Here is a 21,726-nt window from a genome sequence, read left to right on the forward strand (position 1 = left end):
CGGCAGTATTTTGTGGTTACAGGTTTTAGGTCGTTATGTCCTCTCTCAGGTTTCTCTCTGCCTGATCTGTCTTGATGAAATTTGCCTCGAGAACAAGTGCATCTAATAGCGTTTTCTCTTGGCTGCACCAGTGCAACACTCAGCTGAACTTTTGCACTAGTTCATCTTTCTTCTTTTTCTCTCCAGGAGAAGGGAAAAGGAAAAAGATGAACTGGTGCAATCACCCTACACTGGTGCAGCCAAGAGAAAACGCTATAAATTTCCTTTTACCATGCATTTCTCCGAGAAGATTTCTGTTTGCATATTCATTTTATTTTATTTTATCACATAATTTGTTGTAGCGTTGAAAATGAGTGTCAAGCGTCAGCATGAAAACATACCTTAAATTTCGCGTGGCATCATTCATTTTTTAACAAATTTCGGAACGCACCAAATGGCGCCAAAATTGTAGACACTTGTAGAGAACAGAGAATAGCGACTGTTACCAACGTCGATTAGTCCATTGGAATTGACCAATCGCATTTATCATTTTGTTTTTACGACAGACGCGATTGGTCAATTCCAATGGACTAATCGTCGATTTAATCGGTGTTGGTAACAGTCGCCCTAAGAATTTCAACCTATCAGAAATCATATACTGTGGAATAAGATATGATCAGATGGTATATATAACATATAACTATGAGTCTGACAGATTCTCAATTTCGTAGAGAATGTTGTGCTTTTGGAATAGATTCGAAGATACTTGAATATTTTATTTAAAAAAGGAGAGGTCATTCAGATAAGAATTTATTACACTTCACAGTGTCGATTAGTTCACATTTTAAAGATTTTCACGGCATATCAAAAGAGTAAGTACATCAACTTCAGACAATACATCTATTTTTCCAACAATTCAAATCTTTAATAGAATCTGTCACCAGCGATTTTGACAAAATTCTACAAGAGAAAATACTATAACGTCTTACTCTAACTTATACTATCTTTCTCTCTCTCTTTCTAATCCATTTTTATGAATATAGATTAACTTTAACCTCAATTTACTTGCTTTTTATCTTCTAGTTTTAAAAATTAAAATAAGAATAAATTATCCTAAGGTATTTTAAAATTAATCTGTATTGACAAAAATGGAGTAAAAATGTGAGATAGCATAAATTAGAATGATAAATTACAATATATATACACAAAAAGATAGAAATAAGTATCTACAATCTAATTAAAATTATAGAATAAAATAGTATAAGATACATTGAGGTTTTATATATATACACACAGAGAGAAAAAGTACATATGTTTTTCTTGTAAAATTTTAACAAAGTCACTCATATCTAGATTCTATAGAGTTTCTATTCATCATGTGAACTTTCTGTTTTAACTTTTGCCAAATATGTCAAATATTAGATATATATATTTTTTTTATTTTAAATTTTAATTTCCAAAATAAACATTAGTTATAGGAAACATGCTTAATATCTTAAATCTTTATCAAATTTTTTCAATGAAATTAATGTCTTCTACTTTGTAGGATTTCAAAGAAGACAAAACATTTTGTAGGCCTAAGAAATTTTATCAGAATGAACATCGACAAACTCATTAAGAGGAAGCAACATGCCAAACGTGACAATAATCTTCGTCAGTTGGCCGAAATCGCGAATACTCTGGGAGACGTATACTTTGAGAACAATCGGCTGAAGGAGGCTCTGCAGGAATATTCTGAACAGCTGATTGCTTGTGAGAAACTGGAAGATAAACTAAGCTGTGCGATAGCACACAGAATGATTGGAGAGGTTTACGCAAGTTTGGAAGATTACAAACAGGCCCTGGAACACCAAAATTTACATCTGGAAGGCGCCAAAGACATGAACAACTCAATAGAGGAGCAACGAGCATTTGCTACTTTAGGTAGAACTTATTTCTGTTTAGCTGAAAGTTTAATAAGCAATATAGAGAAACGAGATGAGGCTTTGGCAAACGCAAAGATGGCTTATGCGGAGAGTATGGAGTTGTGCGATAAATTAACAGCCACTGAGATCAAACTGGAAGAGAAGACGCTGATGAAGGCAAGATTGCTACTTAACTTAGGTTTAACGCTAGAAGCACAGAAAGAGACACAACAGGCGATTAGTTTAATCGAGCAAGCGACTGCATTATGTGTATCCAATAATTTTCAGGAAGACTTACATCGAACGTGTATCTCTCTAGCAACTATATACGAGCGGCAAAACAATTTTGAGCTAGCGTTAAATTATATTGAAACTGCAGCCACTGTAAATGATGTGCGCCTGAAAGCCGAAGCAAAAATAATAAAGGCTGAACTGTTTATGCGAACTGGACAGTGGATTAAAACGCGTAAAGTATTAGTGCCCCTATACGCGAGTAGTGGATTGCCAAAAGACATTAATAATCAGGTCGAGAAGTATTTAAGAATTATTGTAACGATTTGTCGAGCGGAAAACAGTCTCCTTGTCGAGACTGATACTCGAGCTAAGCAAAAACTTTATGATACTTTAGGTGATGCAGCAGTCGCCGCTCAATGCTTTGACAAAGGTGCAGAATATTATCGACAAATGTTGACTTGTGCAGAGGAAACTGGTGAACAAATAGGCGTTTCTTTAATGAGCTTAGCTCAAACGCTCAAAGATGCAAGATGTTACAAAGAAGCGTTGCCATTTGCACGAAGGGAATTGGATCTTTGCACCGATCCTCGAGAGAAATACAGGTCGGTGTTGTTTCTAGCGGATTTATTAATAACGACAAATGCCACTGATGTGGAAGTACGGGAGTGTTACATTTCAGCATTGAACGCAGCGAACGAAAGCGGTAACGTTAAGCTACAAAAGTCTGTTACAAGAGAACTCGTCAATTATCTGGAAAGCATAGGCCAGTTTACTGAGGCAGAGGATATAAAGCAGAAAGTAGGATTAACGTTTTTGGAAGTACAGAGCGATACAGAGAGTGAAGCGTCATCCGAGGAAAGCGACAGAATTGGTGCAGACATTTGTCTAGAGGATCTGTCTGATCTAGAACCCGAAGAAAGTGTCACGAAGCCTGTTGGTACCAAAAGAAGACTGAGGAGAGGAACGTCAACCGCGATCAAAAGGAATGAGAAGGGTGAAACGCCGCTACACGTAGCGTGTATCAATGGTGATATCGGTGCTGTTGAGAAGCTCTTATCGTCCGGTCATTCTACAAACGTCAGAGATCACTACGGATGGTCTCCACTTCACGAAGCTGCTAATCACGGTTACGTAGAAGTTGCAAAACTGCTTCTGAAGCATGGTGCCAATGTCAATGATCCGGGCGGTCCGTCTTGCAAAGGTGTGACGCCGCTTCACGACGCTGCCTCTTGCGGACATTCCTCTATGATGCACCTCTTGATACAACACGGAGCAACCGTGACACTCAAGACCCACGACGACGATACAGTGCTGGATTGCCTGGAAAAGTGGAGAAAACGTGTGAAAGATTTAAGTCCCGAGGATTTAATCGAATATGACACAATGCATAAAAAGCTTTCGGCTGTTATTCCAGTGAACACGAAAAGGAAGAGATCCAACGACGTTTGGCCATCGAACAAAAAGTCTGCGTCGCCCGAGACGTCTGAGGTTCGAAAAATATCCGTCGGTGAGGATTACAAGAGAACAATAGAGAGCTTGCGGACCTTCAATAAAACTAACACCGTTAGTGCACTTAAAGACAATAATGAGGCAGTTACTAAAGCGGTTGCGCCTTTAATTAATGAAGAACTAGTTCTTGTCGATGATTGGCTTGAAGACGATATCGGAACAACGAAGAAAAAATCTACAAACAATCATAAACTGTTGAACAATCACACTGCTACAGTCAAACGAAAGTCTTTCGATGGAAATCCGGAGAACGCTACTAAAAAGTTGAGACTGAATGATTCATGTCATAGTAAAGATGATTTCAGTACAAGCGAAGACAGTAATGATGATCTCTCTGGTGACATTGTTGAATTATTTGAAGAACCTAAAAGAAATAAGAGAAAACGACAGACATCCTTGGTCTCAAGTGGATTCACCGTGTCTCGTAGTCGTACACCATCCCCAGTGGCTCATTTGCAATCGTTTCCTACAATAAATTCAAAACAGCACGACAAAGAGTACTTACATTTATGTACGTTTGTTAAAGACAAGGTGTTCAATTTAAAAGTAGCAGTTTGCGAAGACGAGAAAGAGTTTCTGACCTGCATTATAAGTACTACCGAACGTATGTTCCACGATGAAACTGGTTGTACAGTTAAGCTGATGTTTCAGCCCATAAATGGGACTGTCGTAACGAAAGAGAGTATTCTGAGAATCATGAGAGAAAATACAAATAACAAATTGGAGTGCGAGGTAGTCGAACTGCAGGTTCCATCCATCGTCGAGCGTTTCAAGACCATCTGTTGTACTCACAATCTGACACCCTGCGAAATCGTGCTGAAGTGTCTGAGATCTTGCGAAAATACATCGATATTTCGTGCAAAACCTGACGATATCAATAAACAAGTATTTGTGCCGTTGTTAAAGACCTTAGAATACGAAAAGAGTATTAAACTGTTACAATTGTCAGGTACTGTATTGCTGACAGCGGGAATGCACTTACATCAATGTCTCTCGAATATGTCGTTTCTACAGGAGCTCTATTTAAAAGGCTGTGATATTGACTTCGCCTGTTTACGCCAAGTAAACTCGTTGCCTCCTCAATTAAGAGTCCTAGATCTGAGTTACAATCCATTGAGTTCTGAGAGTTGTGATACCCTGCGGAAGCTAATTGCGCCCTTGAGATACTTACAAACTCTTAACTTACGTTATTGTATGCTGGAGAACTTTTATCTTTCACTTGACAATCCCAATCTAACAAGCTGCGATATTTCGTGGAATAAATTAAATCGCGATGCAGTGACTTCTTTCTTGAGTAGGCAACTGTTTGATTTGAGCTTGTCTAATATTCTGTCTTCCAACCGATTCATCTTAAGTCTGGATACGATAAGCGCAGCTCTGGCGCCGAGCTTAGAATCGCTGGATCTTTCATTCTGTGACGTATTAGACATCGACGTAAAGATCGTCTTAACGCAATTGCCTCGATTGTTAAAATTAGTACTTCGTGGAAATATTAATGTATCTGTGTTATCCATAAACACATTGTTAAATCGTCAGCCTACATTAACTTATATCGATGTCAGTGGTTGTAAAAATATCGTGAGTAATCCAGAGGCAGGATTATTTATACAAAATCCTGAAATTTGCACGCTACTAGCTAGCATAGAGCCGAATTTATGTGATTCATGGATTAAATTGTGGCGAGGTGCAGGTATCGTAACAAAATTGCCTCATAACTTGGCGATTTTTAAACCAGTATGACTTATAGAAAATATTTTGTATATATATATATAATTTTAATATAAAAAATAATTTATTTTTTACAAAATATCTTACAAATATATGTAGATATATCTTTATGTTTTATAATACAATACATATTCAGAAAAGCAATACTATTACAATTTGTAAATTATTGATATTATCTCTTATATTTTTAAAGTTTTGTAGAAAATCAATAAGTTCAATTAATTGAGAAAAGCAATCAAGTAATAGTTTTTTTCATAATGAACAGATACTGTACGATTCCCTAAATTTTATAGTCTAATTTGTAGATTTTGTCATTTCAGTTTGAAAGTATAACATTTATTTCCAATTTTGCACTGTATATCATTGACATGCACATGAGCATCTTCCATGTTTTCTGCCAAAAATTTGTTTAGACTGCTAGTAAGAAGTGGCAGAATTTCTTTTAAACAAGCTCGCTTGTCTTCAAGGCACCAGAAGAAACTTATATGATATGAAGTATCCTGTATATAAGAAAACATATCAAATTAATTTAAATTTTTTGGCCTTTGCTGCAGTCACATTAAGTTATGTATGTGTGATTCATACAAGATCTATTCTTTTTAACTGAAATTGCACGATTCACTTTTTCTTTCTATGTTGGAAAGAAAAAAAAGGAAGATGAAGAAATATAAAAATAACAGGCCTAAAATATCTTGTTTCTGATGTAATCATGCAACATGACTACAGCAAAAGAAGAGAATTAAATGCAAATTATAAAACCTGTTATTTTTTTTTCATATTATATGTAAATGCATTTTACAAAAATGCAAAAGGAAGCATTATTTTTATGTACCTTGTAAAATGATGGTAATTGATATTCAGCTAATAAATTATCAAAAACTTCTGTTAGGTATTTCAACATTTTATCCTCATCTTGACAATAAATTCCGAGGAATGTACGAGTTCTCTCCTCATTGCAGTACACTCTTACATCTGTGAGTTGTACGATAAATTTATTGAAACTTTGACATGCCAGCTTTATGCCTTCTACAAACGATTCAATCCAATGGAATTTTAAAACTAAAGTACGGCTGAGACTAATGTGAAGACTGGACATGATGTTGCCTTGAACAGGCAGTTTGTTCAACACAGACTTCATCCAAGTATGTAGACAATCGCTAGGTGTATCTGAAATCAATTTAAATTTTTTCTTATTTCTTAAATTTTCCTCAATCATTTTAATATTGATTATTTAATATTAATATTAAAGTTAATTAAAAATTAATGTTATCTTTTTTTATCTATGTTATTTATTATGGAATTTTAATTAATGTTTATATTATTGATATCATTTGAAATACTTACAGTTTATGTAAATGAGAGTTGCCCAATTACCACGCTCATGTTTAAAGCTTCGTATTCGTCCAGCATGATCTAGTGGATCATCGATCACTTCTTCATTATATGTAACTCCTTTCCATGATAAAATACTTGCAGGTAAAGCTAACCTATAAATTTATTCAATATTATTTTTTATTCTTGCATCATATATCAATATATTTAGAGAAAAATTATATTGAGCAAATAACATTATATCTTAGATAATTAGTTTTAAATTATTCACTAACGATTATATCAAGCATAATATCATATATTTATAAACAAAGTGCTTTCATAACCTCAAACTTATAAATTATGAAATTTTAATAATTATTTCAAGTACTGTTTTGTTTTAATCAGAAAGAGGAGAGAGTTTTTAGAAAGAAATACTGTAATGTAAAATGAGTAACATAAGTTATGTACTTGTTTACAATTTTACAATCATCTTTCTTCTCATCGTGCTCGTCTTCGTCCGAATCGGAAGAGTAAGTTTGTATTAAATGCAAACCAGTCATGTTTTTTAATGACTTTTATATTCAACATTAAGTGCTTATTATTACCTCTATTTTATGAAATGTAACAGAAATACAACACCGAAAAACGAATACAAGGTTATGTTTAGACAACATGCGCACAAGCACAAGTTTAACAGCCAAGGATTGTACTTTTATAGATGCGTTACTTGTGCATCAAAAGTCTAGTCATCCTAAAGAGTCTGGCCAATTTATTATTAATTCTATTGGTGCTGACAAAATATGGCGGAACCAATAAGATACCTCAAATATGTTCTTTACACGCGCTATTATTCAATTGACGGGAATGAAATAATAAAAGAATAAACTTATTTTTATTAGTATAGAAAACTCCTCATTGAAAATCCTTTTTCGGTATTATTAAAGCAATAAGGCACGCAGCAGCCGGGCATTTTCTATAAAATTTGTTAGTTACAATGCACATTTTGAATACATACAATTTTAAAGGTTAGAAATCGATTTTTATGTCAGCATGTATAATTTGTTTTCTATTATATGTATATATAATAGAAAACAAATAAAATAAATATTTTTTTAATACATAATTTGATAAAAGATCACAGACTGTGTAAAAAGTAAGTGAAATATATATATATATATTTCACTTACTTTACACAGTCTGTGATCTTTTATCAAATTATGTATTAAAAAATTATTTATTTTATTTATTTATAATGATTATATACTGTTTACGATATATTTATAGTATCACATCAGTTGACCACACCTTTATTAGAGTCCCTATACTAAGAGTCTGGCCAAGGTTGTCATCCAGCCTATTGGTTTCGACAAAATATGGCTGAAGCCATCTTTAGCTTCGTAATGATTGACTGATGCTATTAAGACCAAATATGGCAAAACTACCAATCACGTTTAAATTTTTAAATGATAGAGAAGTATTTATTACGGATAGAAGTGTATTTTCTAAAGTAATTAAAATATTCTAATTTACAAAACTGATTCAGATATCAATAATAGCAAAATACGTATTCAAAATAGAACAAATATAGTAATTTTATATTATTCAGAAAATATTATAATGTCTTAAAGTCATGTAATAATAAGAGAAATCTTAAAATTTTAGAGATGTTTTTATGAAATTATTAGAAGATAGATAAGTCGTCTTTTAGATATTTTCTCTATCACTTTCCTCAAGGAACACATCACGTCACGAAAAAGTCAAAATGATTTTTGGTTACAAAAATTGACCATTTATTGACTCGAAGCATCAAAATAAAATCATTTCGACATCATTTTGATTTTTTGTTAACTTTTGTGTTCCTTGGATAATTTTTCAAATAAAATTGTTCTATGGATATTTGTTTTAGAAACGTTTCTCGGGATCCCCTTTTCTATATACGTGTACATAATTTTAATTGATAATACAGTTTATGCAATAATATACATATATACACATTTAGATATACAAAATAAAAAATGTATGTATACAGCGTATAACATCTCATAATTCGCGGATTATCTCTGGAGCGGGGAGGTAGACATGTAGAGCGCATTAATTAAATAGAAAAATCCTCTACCGTTCTGTATTTGCAATAATTAATAAGATAATAATTAGTAAACGCGTTAGTTGTCCTTTCGCACGGACGCACGTTTATTCGCATATCTTTATTAATTATTACAGTATCACAGCGTTACGCAGAAGCGACGTATTGATAAATATATTATTTTGTGCATATATGCTGTTCATATAAACGTACTTCCAAATATCTCACCTAGCAACGGTGAACGCGTGTGCAATATATCATTCCATAGCAATTTCTACAGCAGAGTGATATCACGTTAAGAAATATAGTGTTTTGCTAAACGCGTCAAAATTTTGTATCTCTTGTGCAGATATCATCGAATTGTGCGCCGGGCTATCATCGACTTTCGGCGATGTCCTTTCGAGCATCGTCAAAGATTCTTTATTTCCAAAAGCGTATTCTTTTCAATACCCTCTCGGTAGTCGAATCGCAGTGCTCTTTTACGTAACGCTCATCCTTTTCAGTTGCCGCGCTCTCTTTTTCTCTTTCTCTTCATATCTCTCCCCCCCCCCTCCTCTCTCCTCATCTCTCTTTCTTCCTCTCTCTCTCTTTCTCTCTATCTCTTTGCGGGCATCGAGAAACAGTCGTTTCGCCATTTCTGCAACTTCGACTCTGCCCGCCCGAGGATTTTCAATATCCTCGCAATACGCGGCTCTCTTTGAAATTCAGATATTGCGAGCAAAGAGAGCCCTTTCGGCGGTAGCTGCACCTCAAATTTGCACAGGGCAAACCAAGCCTGCGAGCAGTCAACGAAATCATTGCATCCCGCGATATCCTCGCAACACAGTACTGTCAATCATGTGTACAAGTACGACCAACGTGATTGCTCTATACCTATAGGAAAGATTCTATTTAATCACGTGGACTTTAATGAGATCAGCTTTGTGCGAATTAATTTTAATTAAGTTTGATCTTGGCGATGAATTTGATTTTTGACGATTCCGATGATGTAAGAATTAAAGAAAGAAAGCATCAAATTTGATGAGAATTTCTTCCTTAATGATTAATATTACATCAAATCATTATTCATATACTGGAAAAAATGTTCTAATTAAATCAACGAAAGCTTAAGAAGGAAATTTTGCAAAAATGGCATTTTGATAAAAAAAAAAAAAATGTATCGAACTAAGTTTCTGAAAGTTTATTTTATAATAAAAAATTCTGTTTGTCTCCTCTATCAAATGCTACTCTTTAGGCCTTTTTATCGGTTTAATCAAATCAAGGAAATATCTGAGCACTAAGATTCTGCTTTGAATATTTCAAAATTTCATATTTAATTGAATTTATTTTTATTGGTTTAAATTCACATCATATTATTAATTAAAACATTTTTTTTGTACAGCGGAATTTTGTAGATACCCTCTTTGTTCTTTGCATGAAGTGCAACGGTAGCAACTTCAAATTTGTACATATCTTTATAATTCTTAGAATATTAAAAAATATAAAATTGAAATATAAAACTGGAATTGATCTTAAAAGACTTTTCGAATATACAAGCGATGAGTTCATAATAGAACTATTAACTCTCTCGAGCTATTTACTCGTGAGACTTTAGTACTAAGCTAACTGTGAGAAAGAACTAAAACACGATACGCGTGCGTTTTATATTTAGTAAATGCATTCCTGTATCACGCAAAATGCAACTTTCTGAAAAATGCTGAAGAATACATTCTCGATGTAATTAAGAAAGTACCAAAATTTGCGTCCTTTTTTATCATTATAATGCATAGTTTTTTTTACTTTACATTATAAATAAACAATTTTAATCATTTTTGACAGAGTACATAAAAAAACAATTATACTTGCATAGTTAAAACAATTATGAATATATAGTTGTCCTAAAAATGACTCTAAATTATGGTAATTAAATTACGGTAATTTTGTAATCGTTTTTTTCTCTCAGTGCAATTATTTCGATGGTCCAATAAAATCAGTTTCAGATTTGTAGACCGAGATTAATTGGATCACAGAACGAATCGAATCAATACAGATTTTAAGGCAATTAATTGATATTTGTTGTTAATTTTATTGTTTTTTATTTCACACAACTATATAATTGTCTCAAAATTTACGTTGATCCAATTTGCCCCGTGATCTGATTTGCCTCGATCTGTCTATAACTAAATTTTTAGAAACAGCAAAATCGTTCTTTCAGTACAGGATTCTAAAGCCTCATGAACGGGATTTCTCCGGTCTCGTTTTAAGAAAGATCGAAGTCCGATACTAATTTCTCAGTATTTCTCACCAAGCCCCGGCTGACGAGGGTCATCGTCGAAGACGTTCTCCGAGCACAATCAATACCTGATATATCGCCGGCGTGGCAAAAAGGCGTGGAGGACACGAGGTACTTGCCGAGAATGAAATCCCATCATCGACAACCCGCGACGTCTGTAGCGGCGGATCGACAGTAATTGGCGGCTGCCGGAGTCCGTCGTCGATTGCGAACTTTGAACTTTCGAAAAATAGTGCGCGACAATCGATAGCACGACAAGAGGCAGGACACCTGGACGGGACGCGACGAATGGGATTCGAGGCGTTTAATTGCGACATTTCGCGGCGTCGACCTCGATGGATCTATCACCGCGTCGAGAGGACGTTACAGGCGCTCACGAGGGAGACAGACACTGACAAATTCGACGACGACGACGACGACGGAAGGGGCGAAGGGGGTGAACCGGGTGATGCCGTGGGTGGTGCTCGCGTGTTTCGCGAAAAAGAAAAGCACGGAAGTTCAGCGCGAGTCTCTCGGCGTAACAGGTGGTTAAACAGGGCTGTAAAGCAGCTTGCAAGCGGCGCGAGAGGGGAGGGTAAGGGAGAGAGAGAGAGAGAGAGTTGCATCGGAGAGGAAGCCGAGGGAAGGGTTAAAAAGGTCGGACTTCGCGAGGTGCAGTCGAGAGATCGCGGCTCCTCCGCCCACCCCCCCTTTCCTTACGCTCGCGCAACACGAATTACGAATTAATTGTCCGGATTATATTTCGCGCGTCGTTCTCGAAACTTTTGTACACCCTTCGCGAGAAATCGGACGAAATTGTGCCTCGCAGTTGGAAAGAAAAATACGATCGAGCACGTTATCAATCGAAATTTATCACGATAGAAGATATTTAGGGGATTATCGCGAGCACCGAAATTATGTATCACTGTAGTTAAATTTAATTACAGTTGGAACGGGCTGCGCAAAATTCACGTTTTTAGAGAATTACCGTTCAAATCGCCATAATAATAATAACGATGGCAAAACCATTCCGAGCGATTAGGTATCGCAATAATTACACTGAAAAAAGTTTAACAGTAATAATCAATTTTAAGCCTAGATGACAATTACTAATAGCGTTTTTCATTGGCAGAACTAGTGCGCACTTAGTGCACTTTAAAGCCGTTGTATACATAAATCGACATAAAAATGTATGTTTAATAAAAATATATATAAACGAGTTAAACCGTGAAATACTCGATACATGTTATTGTGCGAATTTGGTAAAACGTACATTGGGCATTTTATCTTACTTTTATATTCAGATTAGAATAGTGTATAACGGCTTTAACGTGAACTGAGTGCGCACCAATTTTGCCAGTGAAAACCGTTATAAAAGATTTGGTGTAATCACTTCAATCGAATGTTTGGTTAATATAATCAAAACCAATATTTACAAGTCTGAAGAGGACTCTATTCAGAGTCGAAACTGGTTACACGTCATCATTACATCATTATTTAAGTATAGATTTTAAGTAGATATATTTTTTTATTATCTTATTTTTTAATAATTATGTATTCTTAGTTTAAAATTAAATATGTCAACACATTTCTACAATTTTAATCTTAATTTGACTCTTACGTCGCCCTTTTATTGTTATTGATTATTATTTAAAGAGTCCTTGTTATTTTTCAATTTAATCAAAACCAACTAAACGTTAATTTTATTTTTTTCGGTATCATCTTACTTTTCTAATTATTATTATCAAAGAGTTAGATACTATTATTATATTTTTAATATTTACTAAAGAAACATGCCACGGTAAAATATTGTGCTTTCAAATTTTTTAGAAGAAAAGAAATATCTTAAGCTGCAAATACTCTGAAGCATTCTTTAATTGGTCAGTTCGTAAAATTATAACTGCGTCAGCAGAAAAAATTATAGCTTTGCAATTACGTAAAATACTTTAGTATGATCAGTTTTGTCTTTAATTCTTCACAGGATAAACGTATAAAGCAATCATATTAAAGAATTTCACAATAGCTGTAAAGCTGCTTTTTCTACCGAACGCAATCATTCTTCCTTCGGATTGGTCAACGAATTTTGCAGCGTTAAATGGATCGGTACTCTAAGATACACGATATTGTTACGCTTAAAAATCAGAATGAACGTTAGATCTCGATATAACTATTACGATAAAAAAAATATATACAGTACCGAATCAATTCGTTCCCTGGGATTCCACTTTCGCTATATTATCGAGATCTCTCGTGCATTCAAATTATCGATCGACGCGTAATGACGATGCGACGATCGTAAAATGCATCTATCTAGGAGTATCTCCACAAATACCGCCACAGGCGGGCGAGCAGCGGTCTTAATTAATTCGATCCTGCAGCCCTTCCGTAGCCCGATGCCATTTCCATCGTCGTCGGGAACACGGTCGCATGGTCGGACGACGGGGAAAAGCGGGTAAGAGGGAAGAGAGTTCCGCGCACCTCGGGCGACGAAAGGAAATTGGCTCGGCTCGGAGACGTCCTGCCTCGGACGGAACATCCTTAATACCGTAAAGTAAGTTTAATGGAGGATGCAGTCGCGCACCGACGCCTACTGGGTGTTCGAGGATATCGCACTCCTTTGGTTCGTAGTTAAACATTTAAATGACATAGTAATAAATATCCATATTAAGTCGCGCTTAAGTGCCCGAATTAGCACAGACCTGTAGACATTCGAGCAATAATCAGCGATCAAATTGAGACTTAATGATTGATTTTGCTCTAAATATTAAAGTTGGCTGATTTAATTTGGCCACATAAATTTTTTTTTGTATGGAGAAAGAATTACTTTTTTTTTAATATATACAAAATATAAATCTATATTAAGCAGGACAAATTATGTAAATTATTAAATTATAGTATATAGAGTGTTTCAAAATTCGCAAATAAAAATATTTAGCAAGAAAGTTTTAAAAAATCAAACAAAAATAGTTACGTGTATTTCATTTGAAACAATAATTTGTGGAATAATATTATAGTTAAGTATTATACAATTTTAAAAACAGTGGTTCTTGAAAGATAATGGTTTTAACATAGCTAATTACAAATTATATTTTGACGGTCACATATATACTATCGTATACGTACAAAACGAACAAATTGCCGATTAAATGTAATATCTGTAGAGCCACATTATTAAACCTTTTCACATAAAAAAAGTTAAAGATTAAAATAAAAATTTACGAATAATATTTTTATTTAATTTTTTAAGAATCCTCTTGCTCTAGTATTTTGATTTCCAAATTTTGGGACATTCTGTTTATGTAATTAACACATAATTTAATAATTTTCCGTTATAATTCGCTAACGTCAATCGCAATTAGGCTATCTCTTTCGTTACTCTGAACGTACAAACGCAAATTCATCAACGTTCGATAAATTCGCAATTCGTGCGTAACAATTAAATTTTGAGCGACGCGAAACAAGAAGAGGTGAAGAAAAATAGGAGGTGCAACGAAACTGGACAATGGAGAGGCTGAGGACCTTGGAAGTTGCGAGCGGCAGAAGAGAGACGCGCCGTGAAGGGTGCAAAGTGATCGCTGGAGGGTGGTTGAAAGGAGGGTGGTTAAGTAAGAAAGGAGGACGAGTACGAAGCTCGCGGAGAAAGAGAGAGAGAGAGAGAGAAAGAGAGATAGATAGATAGAAAGTGGATCGGACAACGAAGGGTGGCGGAAGACGGAGAACTCATCAGACGCGTCAGTTGCCCCTGGCGCCGCTTCATCCCCTAGAACTGCGCGTTTCCAGTGTCTCCAGAGTCTTTTCCGTCCTTTCCTCATCGGCGCCCCGCTTATTTCCCTTCCCTACATTTCATCCGATATCTCATAGCGCTCTCCGGGGAAGCGCGCAATTTTGCGTTGTCACTTAACCCGCGCGCTTCCGGTACGCTTCCTAATGCTCGGATAAACGTATCTTTAATCATTGCGAACGAAATATGCATTATGTGGAATGGAATTCCCAGAATCGTTCTCCTAACGTGCGTTTTTGGCGTTTAAAATATGAAGAACAATCTGTTATCTGCGAAAGATCTGATTAAATTTTAACCCTTTCAATATTTTCGTTAAATAACTATATTATTGGCTATATATTTAAAAGATTGATCCTTATCTATATGCAACAACATTTAAAAGGCAGAATTATTATAAAGGGTATCCGAAAAGTTTGCGACTCAAAATATTATAGTAAGAAAGTTCTCGAAAAATAAATAAAAATTTTTTGTTGCAGGTATGCGGTGATTTTTGAGATAATAAGGGCTTAAATGATAATCATAGACTACGTATAGATAGCCACCTGTCCATGAATTGGTATTAGTGTACGCTTCGGCGCGCTAATACTCACGGCTATTTATCTAAACGTAGTCTGTATAAATTGGCATATTTTGAAACTCTTATATCTCTAAAACTCAAAATGGACATTAGAGTTTAATTTTATAGCAGGCAAATTAAAAATAGTCGCTCCTCCGCCAGTCCAGAAAATTTCGAAACGTCGAGATAGAACATGATTTTATCACAGAAACTTCCAGTAATTAGTAACGTAATTTCGAGAAACACTCTTCTGCTTCCACTCGACCATCGTAACGGACACCGAAGAGAGATCGAAGAGATACGATGACACTCTTCATGTATTTTTTTTTTTTTTTTTTTTTTCTGTCGATAGTGGCGATCTAGGAGACCGCGGTTGCTAGGAGACCTGTTTCTCTCCCAAGGCGAGAAAGATCCGGCGAGAAAGATCTCTCTCGCTCCATTACCCGCGCCGGAGAATCACCGCGGGCGACGTCGAAGCGCGGCGCTGGATCAAAGTGCAATCTAATCGCGTAATGGCCGGAGTATTAGGACAGCCGCCCGCTACAGAGTCAGTCTATCCTCCCTCTCCTCATCACCCCGCGCTCATAGACGTGCTGGTAATTAAGGAGCACGATCGGCCGCGCCGTTCCTTATTACAAGCCGGGCCCGACGTTCGTGGCGTGAATTGATCTCCCACCGACGTCCTGATGACTCTCGAGATGCTAATTACTCTTAGCCACGCGTTCATCCTTTTCACGCTCCCCTGATATTCGACGTTTTTGCCTTTAGTGTGTCAATTGGACGTTGTAATAAGGGGATACACAACGAGTGTGCCTCTCTTCCTTTTGTTTTCTCGAAAAGAAAAGGAGTATCCTTCGCCACGAAACGCGAGGATGAGTATAGACGTGAGAGGAGCGCCTTCTAATCGTACATCTATAAAATCGAGGAATTTTCTTAAAGTAAATTATACTCCACATGTTTCATTTAAATAATAAATCGTACGTTATAAATTATAAATATATAAAACATTAACGTGTACATTAAATCTTGCTACATTGAAGAAGAAATTTTATATTTTTGTCAATGTAAAAAATATAACTAATTGTATTCTTTCTATATATAAAAGGGTATTCAAAAGTTTTCGGAATTTACATCTGCCGTGCGAATTGAAGCGAGTTCAGATTTATGTGACTAAATATCGCGAATTTACAGATTATGGAGTTACATGACATTGATGCTAAAAGCATCGTGTCATTATTCAGAGCTTTTTTAGCTCGCAGTTTGAATTTGACGATTTTTTAAATAAAATGCTGTAAGTGATTAATATTAAAAAAAACAGTAAGTTGTATGAAATTTTGTTTCCTTTTGAGTAAATCTGTAGTCAAACCTGTATAAACAAGCTGAGATTATCACAATGCTGAAGGGAGTTTTTAATAATAACATTACAAAAAAGTTATTAAAAAAACAAAAATATATATGCGAAATAAAAATAAAAACGAAAAATAAATAAACAAAAATAATACGAAAAAAATACAAAGACTTTTTCATAATAATTCCGAAAATATTTAGGAATTTCTTTCTATATATTTGAACATCATTCGTATGTATTATTACATTTACGTGAATCTATTGTATTATAAAATTTTCGACGTCATTGACGACTAATTTGTCAAATTTTTTCAAATTCAAAGGAATTTTAACCCAGGAAGTCGAAAACTACCGATTCCTATTCTCAATAACAAGGAACGATCGTGAAAATTGGCTGCCATCGAGTGGACCACAGTAGAATGATGCCCTCATTTGTTCGGTGAACGATTTCGAAAATTGGGAACCGTCGGCCGAGACTCACTAGATCGTTAGATACGTAGACAAGCATAGGGATAGCTAACTATCGTAATCGCGCGATATCTTTCCACGATCCAAAACCACGCGCGCTTATTAATCGCAAGTTTCTCTTACGACCACACTTCGGAAATCTTCCCGCGCGAGATCCCGTGTACCAGCTTGCAGTCTCTCATTATTCAAATTTATTACGTGTTTATAGTATCCCAATTTTATTCAACAAGACTTCGAATCCCTCCATCAGAGTGTAGGATCACCTATTATTATCATTTTCTAGACGATCTTCCTCATCTGTCGCGATTTGAATTTCATCAAAGCCGGTAGAGAGTCGAATAACTAAAAATTAAATTTTCTTTTATCTATTCGAAAACGAAACGCCATTACTGCACGTTATTTTTCATAGTGCCATAGTTCCTTACAAACGCACTTTTTACGATTGGCGTCAGCCGCGCGCGTCGATCTCATTATGTCGTCCAGAATTCCTCGAACCTTTTCCTTCGTCTTCGAGAGTCTCTCGTTCTAAACAACTCGCGCGATCCACACCTGCCATAATCAATCGAAATTGGCTGTGTGCTACTCACGAGGAGGATAGATAGCTGCTCTCGCAGCGCCCTGTGATCTGGCGCGTTAACCGGCGACGTCAGGACAATGATTATCTTGGTGTAGCGCAGGTGCATCCTCTCGTAAACAGGTAGTCCACGGGATTTCTTTCAAATTCTCAAACTGCCCTGAGGGGGGGCTTCTCTATCCTCTCTCGGTAACCAGATTCTCGTTATACGTTCGAAAGTTTTGCACGCGCTCGTTTCCTCTTCAGGGTACGCGCGGTTGCGACACGCAATTTTCAATTCCACGGTGTAATTAATTTAGTGAAAGCGCGAGGATGAGATGAAACGGGAAGAAGGCGACGGCTCGGTTAATTGCTCGCCGACGTGCGTGTCCGAATTTCAACGAAGCCGCCACGCCTCGTGTGCGAGTGTGTATGTGATGTGTGCTTCATTTCATATTGCATGGTTCTATTCTGCAGTTCTCTCCTCTGAGAAATCTTCTGCGACCGAGAAATCCAAAGACAAATGTGAGGCAAACTTTTAAGAAAAGTTTCAGTTTTTTGTCTCTAAAATTCTATTTAAATATATATTTAAGTATAATTGTATCTATATCTCTCTCTCTCTCTCTCTGTCTCTTTAAATTGTATCCAAAATATGTTTGTATCTAAAATCCTTTAGTCTAAGACCAATATGTCTCATGTGTCAATCCGAGAACCTCTCTGTCCTACGGTCAATCAACGGGCCTGAAAAGCCTTGTTGTATGACACACGGACTAAGCTCGTATCAATTAACTACGCAATGGAGATTACAGATTTCAAAATGAAGATTATAATTTAATCAATTAAAATGAAACGGATAACATTAAAATTACTCGGTAAAATTGTAATTTTCAATTCGTAATTCAATCTCCGATGCGTAATTTATGCGGGCTTAATAAATCGAAGTACGGTAGTTGTTGCAACGGACGGGACCCAAAATCGGTAATCATGCCTTTCTCGCCGGTCCTCTCAAATCACGCGACTCGATCGCGTTCAATCAATTGCTGCTTCGCTTGCCCGAGATAGTAGTTATTTTATACACGAGACGATCGATTGCTCGAAACAGTTGGTCGGCAACGAAAGATATGTTGGTGGTATCGGCAAAACTGCCGAGTAAGGACCGCGGCGGCCGCAGGGAGCGAAAGATCCGAAGCGGAGAAAAAGGCGGGCAGAGAGATAGAGAGACGAGATAATGTGAGAGTCGCGGTTGTCACGAGAGACGAATCGGCCGGCGCGGAGAACTGAAATTATGCGCTCGCCCGCGTAAAACCTCGAAATAATGAGCTTTTAATAGCCGGTCAGGTGCCTGACGAGCGGACAGAGGAAGCGACAGCCTATGCTAATGATACGGCTCAATTAGCGTTCATACAAAGTCGAGAGAAAGGAAGAAAGAAGGGTAGATAGCAAAAACTAAGTCGAGACAGAGAGAGAGAGAGAGAGAGAGAGAGAGGCGGAGAACTTTACCACATCATGAAGCTCGAGACGGATGTGATCTAAAAGCTCTTGATTTAAAGACTGCCAACGGTCGACAGCACGCACCGTCTCTCGCACACCTTCCACTCCTTTCTCTCGTCTCTTTTTTACCCTCCTCGCTGCCCCCTTTAATAAATAGCATTCCTCGTTCTCTCTTTATGTCTAGCTAATAATAAACCAATGTCTCTTTCCATCTGTCCGGCGCGTCTCTCTCATCTCCATCTCTGCATCTGTAAAATTACAACTTTGGACCCGGACCTCGCAGCCTCGAGGTGCTAATAAAATTCAGTCGCTCGATCGTTCATTTATTTATTTATTCGCTCGATTCTTTTTCCAGATCTGACTCGCGCACGTACAAGGTGTACCGGCGATTTCGCGCGTCTCTTCAAGATTAAGATCGATATATTTATATGTATATACTTGGTTATTATTCGACGAATAATCACAGTTTTACAAGTTTGATATATTATTTGTCATTTGTATTTATTTTTACGAGGATCAATGTCGAGGAAAAGCTGTAATTAATGATCACTTTTTTAAATGAATCTTTAATCATTTGTACTGTGTTAATTGAACATTGTACCTTTAATGGAAAATCAGAGATTATTATTGTTTACTATGAATCGTAAGCGATAACAGAATTTTTCAATACAGATTTCATAAAACAAAGATCTGTAAAATATTAATTCAAATTACGAATCTCTGTATTTCATTATCGTTCTCAATCAAAGATGGAAAATTATATACTCTGAATTCCAACCCGAGAGACTTTCCTTGCCGATCGGACTTCGTTGTCGGAGACACAATTCCAATTTGTTTATAGTTCGTGAACTTGACAACTTTCAGCGTTCCAAAAATATTTCGCGACATATGTAGAAATTCGACTGATCGCTGTCGCGTGACAGCGTCGCTGCACGTGTACCGCGCGGATTTCACGCGGCAGATAAGGCGCATTAATAATGCAGAGCATTGCGGTGCCTTCTCCTCGCTCGGAAGAAGAAAAAGCGCTGCGGCGCTACATATATGTATAATGCATTAGGTGAAGGAAGGAGCCGTAAGCGAGCGGAGCAACGAAGAGAGAAAGAGAGAAATATGAGTGAGAGAAGGAGGAAAATTTGCCTTGTTTTCGGGTGAAAACCGAGTCTTTCGCCAACAATAAGTTCTGACGTCACCACACAAGCATCAGGACATTGATTTCTCTCACCGAAATGTACGATTGCGTTTTTTCTTTTTTTTTTAAATATTCTGAAACACTTTATGTATCACATTATGTAAAATATAATATCGAATAAGTACAATAAGTGCGAAATATCAATAATATTATAAAAGCGCAGTAAAGAAAAATTATTATAGTAGCAGAAAGCATCTGAAACTTCTAATTTAAATGAAAAACAACGCGATAATAATATAATAATAATAATAGACATAAAGTTTTGAATAAGACCGTTATATGATGGATAATAATAGATTTTATTGACATGCAAGTAACAGTAAATATTATAAACGTGAACGCAGTGTAATTGAAATTATTTAAATTAGCAGCTGAGAAAAAGTGAGGCATCACCAACATACCGTTTGTGAGTTTAGACTTTAATAAAATTAAGTAACAAGAAAATAATGGAAAAAAATTACACGATAATGAATAAGAAATATCAATACTTAAAATAATAATGTCAATGTGTGAAGTAAAAGAAAGTTAGAGGTAGAAAACATCTGACATTTATAATTTAGATGAAGATAATGCGATCTGTATACATTCCAAAATTTGTTTTTAATTATTATACTTTGAACAAACGAGACATTTCTCATAGATTGTTGAATGCTAAAAATGATACCGCAAACAAAATTTCACAAGTATTGTGTGTCTCAGTTTCATTTTTTATGTAAAAATAAAGAACCATTTTTTGGATATTAAACTTCAATTATCCTGAAAACTTGACACGCTCGAATTTTTTGGCTTAGGTACGGCATCGTTTTTGACAAAATTTATAAAAAAAAAGGTCTAATCTGAAATTATTTTTTACAGTGCTATAAATTATTAGTATTATTAAAGACCAGATGAGTTTTGGGTGGTCCTGCGTCATTTTGGAACAATCGAAGCCAAGTGCAGATCGATATTGCGAATATCGATCTCTGTCTCTTTCTTTCTCGCTTCCTTCCTTTCTCCCTCCCACGCTCTTTCCACTCGTGCGAGATGATCGCACACGGCATCGATTGATCTCTCTCGGTCGTAATTGCCGTGATTGTTGTGTGATCACGTAACTTGATCTATGCGCTAGAACTGATCCATTATTATATATGCATGTGTGCACGCGCGCGTACATGTGTTAGATTTTATTTGCCAAACGACAAAAAATTGATTGCGTCGCGTTACGCGCCAGCCGAGCTCAGCCGTTGCGTATGTTTGCGGCGCGCGTGGAGATTGTACGATAAAAACGTCGATTGGAAGCTCGTCGGATAATGATAATCGCTCTTTTCCCTATATACTTGCACAACGCGACCTCGATCTA

At 36.2% G+C, this 21,726-nt stretch overlaps 1 protein-coding gene across 1 annotated transcript; it reads left to right on the forward strand.

Annotated features, from left to right (window-relative positions):
• Positions 1-1,569: 1,569 nt before the first annotated feature.
• LOC108776877 (tonsoku-like protein) lies at positions 1,570-6,384 on the forward strand. Its single transcript, XM_018543610.1, has 2 exons — positions 1,570-5,310; positions 6,244-6,384. The coding sequence occupies exons 1-2, from the start codon at positions 1,575-1,577 to the stop codon at positions 6,330-6,332; spliced, it is 3,825 nt and encodes a 1,274-aa protein (XP_018399112.1). The 5' UTR covers positions 1,570-1,574; the 3' UTR covers positions 6,333-6,384.
• The last annotated feature ends 15,342 nt before the right edge of the window (positions 6,385-21,726 follow it).

This window comes from Cyphomyrmex costatus, unplaced genomic scaffold (genome assembly GCF_001594065.2).
Source record: "Cyphomyrmex costatus isolate MS0001 unplaced genomic scaffold, Ccosl1.0 scaffold392, whole genome shotgun sequence".
In the NCBI taxonomy this organism is placed as follows: domain Eukaryota; kingdom Metazoa; phylum Arthropoda; class Insecta; order Hymenoptera; family Formicidae; genus Cyphomyrmex; species Cyphomyrmex costatus.

Excerpts from the sequence above, each read along its gene's own strand:
- LOC108776877 (XM_018543610.1), top strand. The coding sequence starts at position 1,575 with ATGAACATCGACAAACTCATTAAGAGGAAGCAACATGCCAAACGTGAC. Across the intron at positions 5,311-6,243 it reads ATGGATTAAATTGTGGCGAG|GTATTTCAACATTTTATCCT; the intron begins GTGCAGGTATCG and ends AACTTCTGTTAG.